The sequence below is a fragment of the Diplotaxodon limnothrissa genome, linkage group LG12 (assembly GCF_057381915.1).
Source record: "Diplotaxodon limnothrissa isolate DT_005_m linkage group LG12, D_limnothrissa_male_GT1.1, whole genome shotgun sequence".
NCBI lineage: Eukaryota > Metazoa > Chordata > Actinopteri > Cichliformes > Cichlidae > Diplotaxodon > Diplotaxodon limnothrissa.
In genome coordinates, this window is record NC_140607.1 from 37,404,066 (window position 1) to 37,412,687 (window position 8,622).

The 8,622-nt window shown below is 40.2% G+C and overlaps 1 protein-coding gene across 1 annotated transcript in view; it reads left to right on the forward strand.

The window, feature by feature from the left end:
• Window positions 1-7,855, forward strand: part of ppil2 (peptidylprolyl isomerase (cyclophilin)-like 2) — a 30,051-nt gene extending 22,196 nt beyond the window's left edge. Inside the window, exons 15-20 of the mRNA XM_085366916.1 lie at window positions 93-210; window positions 607-663; window positions 4,701-4,773; window positions 5,152-5,214; window positions 6,116-6,258; window positions 7,634-7,855. Of these exons, the coding sequence (XP_085223042.1) occupies window positions 93-210; window positions 607-663; window positions 4,701-4,773; window positions 5,152-5,214; window positions 6,116-6,258; window positions 7,634-7,736 (557 nt within the window). The 3' untranslated portion in view covers window positions 7,737-7,855. The remainder of the gene's footprint in view (window positions 1-92; window positions 211-606; window positions 664-4,700; window positions 4,774-5,151; window positions 5,215-6,115; window positions 6,259-7,633) is intronic.
• Window positions 7,856-8,622: the final 767 nt, after the last annotated feature.

The following is an 8,622-nucleotide window of genomic DNA, read 5'->3' on the forward strand; positions in this document are numbered from 1 at the left end:
TATTAAGGACTTGACTGTTTCTGTTGTTTTCCATCGTGACGTAATGTTTTCTGTTGTTTTCTTTCTCTCGGTCATTCTTTCTCCATCCTCAGGAGGCGAATCCTTCTGGGGAAAACCTTTCAAGGATGAGTTTCGCCCCAACCTATCCCATACCGGCCGGGGGATTCTCAGCATGGCAAACTCTGGTCCAAACACCAACAAATCTCAGTTGTAAGACATATTTTTCCTAAACTTAGAACAGTTGCCCAGAAAGTCAGCCGGCAGGGAATTATGTTGTGTTTCGTCTGTGTCGTTGTCTCTGCTGAGCGTACACAGAAACTCGTGTTAACAGCACAGCCATTAGTTCCTTTTACTTTCTTGCTGTTTAGTGTTAAATATCTGTTATAAAAGCCAACTGGGGCAAATTTTGTCACAAAAGAGCTCTCTGATCATTCAGCTAATATTCCACAGTTCCTTGTTTCCACTATTTCCAGTCTTTTAAACCTCCCTGCTTTAGCTTTTTTTAGCCTGTGTGTATTATTGAAGGGTATTTCTCATATTTTGTAAAATAAGACTGGCTACTATTTCCAAAACTTGTGTAACTTTTAAAAAAAATTCTCCCTCCAGCTTCATCACATTTCGATCGTGCACCTACCTCGACAGGAAGCACTCAGTATTTGGAAGGTAAATCTGCCTTTTAAGTGTTATCATATTCACTGTATGTGTGTACTGTGTCTATGTGTTTATTATTTGGGTGTGAAAGGCAACAGTCCTGCATGTTCTTCCTCATCTCTCCATCTCTCCTCTCATATTATCTTTCATACACGTGGTCCCAGTACTCTGACTTCTAAACTGACTTCTGGTCAAAAGCGGTGAAAAATTTAGGAGATGCTGAACCTAAACTGATGGCTTTCTCTCTCGCTCTCCCTGCTAAGCGAATGGTCGTCTTTTGCAAAAAGCCTTGACTGTTGTCTAAAAATATTCAGACTGCTTTTAACAGGCCGATTCTTTAGATGCTCAGCACACTATAAAAGCTTCAGTTTTAACCCTGCAAGCAGCTTTTTTTACCGCCTAACCCAGTGTCTTTGCACATTTAACTGAGGCCTAGGCAACCAAACCAGATCTATTTAGGTACTTTACAGAGGACACTGTTTCTGCAGGGTCATCAAGAATATTTATTATTGTTCTAGTACTGAACATAATGTGTTTGTTTTTAATTGATGAGGAAACACTTCATCTTATTAAATAACCTTCATGGGTTGCATAAATAATGTCGAATGGAAAATTAAAAATGTCTAAAGAAACAGATATAACGCTCGTATTAATGATGTGCGACCACATCCTCAGTGTTTTCTGATTGAGGGGAATCACACTTTCAGACTGCTTCTTTATACATTTTAGTTTTTGTAAGTGATTAAATGTTTAGCTCCGTGATGGATAGATTATTTTTCCATCGTCTAGGGTCACGTTTAAAATGTCTTGTTTTGCTTGACCATAATGAATCGTATAACACGGAGGCATCACTTCGTGTAGTCTTTTTTTTTTTTTCTCATGCAGCTTATTGGTTTCTTTTATTAGCATTTTTTGCAAATGTTAAGATTTTTTTTCTTCCTTTATTAGAAGAAAGACAGAAATTTTGGGGTTTGACATGCAACAAACGTCTCTGACTGTGTTTTAATGAGGGATGTTCAGATTTAGCGGCAGCACTCCAAACACACATTTTATTAATTCACTGCACTTTATATACAGAACAAAAACTCTGTCGGGCTCGTCTGGAGCTGGTACGTTTTCTGGGTTGACTTATGATATATTTTTGTGTGCATTATTTTTTTTCTTTATAGTACACAGTATACTGTTGTTGCTATGACTCTCTCTGGTTTTATCTCGACATGTTAGGTAGTGGAGCTACGAGACGGTGAATTTTTGTTGTTAATTATTTTCTCAGTTAATCGATTATTATTATTAATCTGCATGTGAATTCTGGCTTCACAATATTTTTTTCCTGTAAAGTGACAGGATCGTTTTATTGTCAGAAGTATTTCAGATTAATTTAATTTTAATTCACTAATTGATGAAGCGTTTTTTTTCCTGTAAAAATGATTAGTGGGAGTGCTTTGTGTTGTTGTGTTTGTGATGTTGTGATGATTTGTCATTCGCTGGATTAGCCCAAACACCTCTGTGTTATTTTATCTGGCAAATGATTTTATTTTGAAAATCGATTATATAACGCTGGTTCTTTGTACCTTTATATAGAGGATGTTTGTTCACATTGCAGGTACCTGTTGTGCAGACAGGTGGGATCTTAATTTATACCTTAATGTAAATTTGCAAAAGAGGCTCGAGCTGGAAGGCCTAGAGATAAAAACAATGTGTCGGGTCACCGGGAGGTAGGAAAAAAGTTAAAAGCGCTACAGTTTGATCTGATGCCGCAGGTCAGCGAGTCATCAAGTGTTTGTGCTCATCGGTTCGCCTGAACGTATGAAAGCAGCTGGAGAAAGAGTTTGCAGTTTAAAGAGTGAAGTGAGAGCAACTTCTTGACTACGTCAAAACAACGTGACAAAGCTCGAGTGTTGAATCCAGTGAGGAGTGTTATCAGCTAAACCTGCAGCTCCTCCTGGCCTCACTGAGCTTTATCAGCGAGTCAGCTTTTTGTTTGGCTGCCTGGACCTAAACCTTTCCATTTTATTTCACACTCACTGCTCCCTGAGTCATTTTTGCCTGCAGAAACCAGCCTTTTAACAGAAAATCCTCAAAATGCTTCTGAATACCTTACATGCTCTGCACTAAATGGCAGACAGGGTTAGTTGAGTGTTTATCAGCCAAAAAGCCAGATTTTTCCAGCAGGAGTTGGAAGTGTCTAAAAGCAGAATTAATTGTAGTGAGTACTGGGCTTCGATTCAGAGCCTGACTCCATATAAACGCTGTTCTGTTTCTATAGGTTTAAACTGAAAAAGCAGCTGTTTGCTGATGTTCACAGCTTGTTTAGCTGTCCCCATGTGCAGACGATGTTCATTCACTAAGGAGGTTATAAGCTGCGTGACACACTGGCATCATAATTCATGTTTACCTTTTTGTTTTTCACGATGAGTTCATGTATATATATTTATTCTATATTTAATTAATGCTCGAATTGTTTTTCTGTGTCATCAGAGAGTTTCAGTATAAACTGTCTGTAGGTGCCATGTTTTCATTGATTACAGCATGATTTTAAGTGCTGTATAGATTATCTGATGTAAACACGTGTTTTATATGTGCATCTTGTTGAAACCACCAAATCAAACCCAGCTGCAAACCAGTGTGTAATTTCCACATCTCGTAGAGAACAGTATTCATTAATATTTATATAGTTTTACTTATAAGACTTAAAGTTTCAGAGCCCTAATGTAGAAGGATCAAGTTACAAATAAACTGTAAAATTAGAATATATTAACTTGAATTAAAGTATTTATTTTACCGCTCTGTGCACTAAATCCCAACAATTTAACAATTTTCTACAGCGTTAATCTCTTATTTACAATATTTTGACTATAATATTTTATCATCATCACTTGATGATGTCTGATTGGAGTAGGCAGCGCTCATAAGGATTGATGTGTGAAACAAGCACAAAGCCTGAAGCAGGAAGCTGCCTCTAACCACCATCTGAAAGCTGCGGTTTTAGGTTTTGTTAAGCCAGCTAACACAAAATGGTCCAGCTGTGTTGAACTTCCTTTGTCGTATACCTCTCAGGGGCCTGAGAGTCTCCACCTAAACTCTGAGTCGATTAACTGTGACGATGGGAAACTGCAGCGTTTCCAGTTCCAGAAACGCTCATCAGAGTTTCTAATAAGCTGAAATAAATTTGCCAGTACAAAATTATAGAAATCCTGGTGTGAGGTTTGGTATCTGTAGCAGTCATAACCTTACAAATAAGATGATGATGCTGGCATTCATACAGCTGTGTTAGAAACCCACATATAGTCACTCCAATGGTCAACAGGACGAGCAGGGGAGCAACTGAAGGCTGAATGCAAGCTAAAGAAAGAGTTTTACAAATCAAGTCAAGCTCGTCCTCCGTTACTGACTCGCGATGCCGATAGAAGAATCCCAGCTGATGGGTTTTCATGATGAAATAGGTTCCCAGCCTTAATATACATCATCATTGTGTAATTGCACTGTGCTGATCCATAACACATGGATGTATGAAACATGTCGCCCGTTGGTTTGTGAAGACTCGTTTCGAAGTGTTCTGAAACTGGACGTGAGAGGCGTCAGTCCAGGAGTGACCGAGCCCACACGTCAGTCCGGACAGTGACTGGCCATTAAAAAAGCTGCAGGTTAAAGTCCTGGAATCTGTTGGTGTTTACAGGTGTGATATGAATCGACTCGGTACCATTATCAGTCAGAAAGGAAGGTTAAAGTCAAACACCCTCCTGCAGTGGAAGGTGAGCGCAGGGCAATCACAGTTCAGCTCTCTTAATGTAGATGGATCAGCTCATGGCGATGTAAGCTTCATCATGCTCCTCTCTCTCATCACATCACTCTTAACATGGATGTGTCATTTAAATGGTAAAACTGGGAATGAATTATTCAGCAGTCTGAGTCTCTCACGGCTACATTTTCATGATATGTTTTATGACGGATACGATCCTCTTCCTGGCAAAGGTCGGCATGAGGGGACCTTTGTCAGGACTCGGCAGCGTATAAAGTGAAGGACGTGTTGTGTTTTTTCTCTGTTGCAGGGTGGTCGGTGGATTTGAGACTCTCACAGCCATGGAGAACGTGGAGAGCGATGCCAAAACAGACAAACCAAAGGTATGAAGCAGTGAGGTATAAGGTTGGCTTTTGCTTGTAAATGTATGAAAAGACGTATCACTCCTCAGGTTTGTTGTATGTCAGATTTTTTACATGTTAAATGGTTGAGCTGTAGTTTTAAAATGAGTTAAAGTTTCTGGATTGGAAACATTAAAAGCAGCTGAGGAGAACAAGACTCCACCGTCATGCCACGGATACACAGATCATCTGAAGGTCAGATACCAGGACTAGAAACGATGCAGGGAGAGTTCTGTTTAACGTAGTAAACAGCTGTACACAACAAAGAAATCCAGCAGCAGTTTTCCAAGTTTACCTTAAAGTTAAATCAGTGAATAAAATTTTTTGCATTTAATGCTTCAATGTTTGTTTGTTCCACAGTCGGAGATCAAGATCATAAGCACGACAGTGTTCGTGGACCCGTATGAAGAAGCTGATGCACAGGTTTGGATTTTTCTCTATGACGTGACTGTGAAACCATAAATATCTTTAAAGTAGAGGCGTTTCAGAGGGAAACAGCTTTGTGCTGTTTTCAAACTTAAGAATTTGTGTTTCTGAGAAGTCTAGAATCCCCTTATCGAGTTTTTAAATGAAAATGCCAACTGTGTAGATAAAGTAGTTCCTGTGGGAGGGGCTTAAGGTGTACAGGCGTGTACAGTGTGGCACTTGGGGGTTGGTTTGCTTGTTGCCCAATAGTGATGGTGCTAACTTCTTGAAAAGTTTGTTCTTTTGAGCAGTTGTAAAAGTTTGTAGTTTTTGTTCAGAACCATCACGCTCTGCCTCGTTTGGCTGGTAAAGATAATTCCCACCTCTGCTCGAGCTCGAGGCCTCTCACACAGTCTGCGCCAGCACTGACCAGCGCCACAGATCACATTGGTTTCCTCTAACGTTCTCCTTCAGATGCCTCAGGATCGAGAAACTCTTGTGGTGCAGAGCTCAGTAAAAAACGATTTAAAAATGATGAGGAGCTTGCTCCTGTTCTCAACAGGCTACCTTCAAGCTTGAAAACTGTAGCCAGCTCTCATCGCCGGTGATGATCCTCGAAAGTCGAGTCAGTTTGAAAAAGAAGCGGACTGTAAACTTCAGAATGTGCAGTGCAAGTAGTCAGCATGGATTTCTAGTCAGCAGTCTAAAAATAGCAGCTGTTTGGACACGACTGAGATGTTGACCTTGAACAGGAGATCGGAGGAATGTAAAGCAGATAAGCTTTTTGATTTTTATAGGTCTGCTCACGGAGTGTCAGGTCACAGCTCTTATATTGACAAACCTGGCAGCCCTGGGTCAGAGTGATTATTCAAGCTATCCTGTGAGTTTTGTGTGGATTTACATGATTTTTGCCTCTCAGATTGCCGCGGAGCGAGAAAAGGAGCTACAGAAGCAGGAGGAGGAGAAACAGCAGGCCAACATCGCCCTGAAGAAAGCCAAGGAGGAGCAGGCGCCAAAAACCTTCAAAGCAGGTGTTGGAAAATACATCAACCCTGCCACAATGTAAGGAACACACGTGAATACAGATGACTACAGTCTCCCCTGTGCTTTTAATGCAGACACGACTCATTCATATGCACCAGCGAGACTATGAAAGCTGCAAGCGCACAAACACGAGTTAAAGAGTGTTTCTTTCCACTCCGTTGACAGAATTTACATTAAAAAGTTGCAGCGTTTTCTCACCGTCTGATGTAAGAGACTAGAGAAAGTGGAAAGCAATGAATGTATGATTACATAGCAGCATAGCAAGAGAGAATGGGAATAGGCATATTGTATGAAATTGCCAATTTTCCCCACAGGGATAATTCAGGGTTATTATCCATAACATATTTTTGATATTCCTTTTGTTTTCACATGTTTTGGCATAATATTTAGAATAACTTTTTATTGCTCAAGTTTTCTGTTCAAATTGCTCAGTCACTGGGTTATAAAACAGATGGATCCAAACAATAGAGTTTTGTCCTCTGGCTCTATTTTATTAGTCCATAAAGGGCCTCTTATGGTGTTTTATGGGATCATTCTTTTGGGGGGTTTTAATCTATCGTGTTAAGCTTTTAACTGTGTTAACATATAATGCGCTTAGTTAAAATTTGAAGAAGCAGTCGTGAGTAGTCGTGCTGCAGCTGTGGTTTGATTTTTGATTTGGATCATAATGTGGCTGAATTTGTTTTTCTTTTTAACTTTGTTTCCACCAGCTGTTTTTTTTTTTGTTTGTTTGTTTGTTTGTTTGTTTGTTTGTTTGTTTTTTGATAGCAAAACGCAGGAGAGACAGGTAAAGGTTTAGGCTATTATATCGCTACCACAAGGTATCAGGATGCCGGTGGTCATCGGTGGTCCCACAGAAGCAGTGGGACGATCAGACTGCGGAGCAGATTCATGTCAGTGTGTGGGACTGTAGCCTGAGGTTTATGACATTAACTGTTATCGTGTCACAGTGGAAAAATAATCAAATGAGTAGTTGAATGAATATTTCTCTCCAGTGTGAATGTTGGATAGAAAGCACTTGTAGAAAAACGTGCTGGTGTGAATAAGTTATACAAAAGCAGTATATAAGAACCCGTCCATTTACCAGACAAAACGGGACATTTCCTCAGTCTCTAAGGAACCGTTAGAAGCATTAAAACATTTTTAAATGTATTTTCACAATGTACAGACCAATCTGTTAAAGACTGAAGGTACGCCCCACCGCCCCTTTTTTAGGCTGACTTTTACTTTCACTAAGAAGAAATGCCTGAAAATATGAGCCCAGCATGCAGACAAGGACATGCACAACAGAATTTACAAAGAACAGAGTTACAAGAAAGATCAAAGAATTATCTGCAAGAAGCAATATGTAAATGGATCTTCGTGTGTTCATATTCTGCTTCTTTTCTCTCAGAAAACGTTCAGTTGCTGAAGATGAAAGCGGTCCGTCCACCAGCGGCACGGCAGCCAAGAAGTCCAAAGGCAAAACCAGCTTCGGAGACTTCAGCTCCTGGTAGCACTGACACATTCTCAATTTACCAGATTGTATCTTTACTGGTCAGAATGGCAACCAGCAGAATTACTTTTATTCTTTTTTTTTGTGTAATGTTTTTCTTCTCTCAGTAGCATCGGCTTTTTGACAACTATCAATTAAAGCTCCTTTTCATAAAGACTGTTTTCTTCATTATTAAAGATAATCTTATCGGTATTTGGATTAAATATCTCACTGATGTTTCGTCCTGGATGGTTTAATAAGTGTTGCTATGCTACTACAGTTAGCTGCTTGCTAGCAACACTGGCATAATTAATTTACAGTGTCTCTAGTAAACAAAAGCTATATGTTTATGGGTTCAGCGGCTAGTTTCACATCTTTATAGAACATGCAAGGTCTCTTAAACAGATCCACCTCTCGTTTGAGTGATGCCTCATTAAACAAGGAGGACTTTACGGCGGCTACGTTCATCTTTTATGTACAGTCTATGCACACATCGTGCAGCACTGGGGTTAAAGGCTGTTTGAATCAGATACAAAATTCAGATATAAAACCCAAAATCGATGAGTCTGTGCAGACATCTCCGCTGAGGCTTCTGCATGGCACAGATGATGAAGTGTATTTAACACGTTTTCAAACCCGACAGTCAGATAGCCTCCTGTGAGCAGCACCCAGTGATAGTGGGGAGGAAGAAGTCACGTTTACCAGCCTACGAAATGTAACTAAAGCATGGTTCAGCTCAGGACTGATGGTGGATATGCAGGTGGCTCATAGAGCAGTGCTCGAGAAGCAGTGTGGAAAAGTCTTTGACCTAATCTTGCAGCATCTAGAGCAGGGGTGGGGGCGAGGGCCGGGCTCCTGCAGGTCTTAGATGTGTCCTTGATCCATCACAGCTGATTTAAATGGTTAAA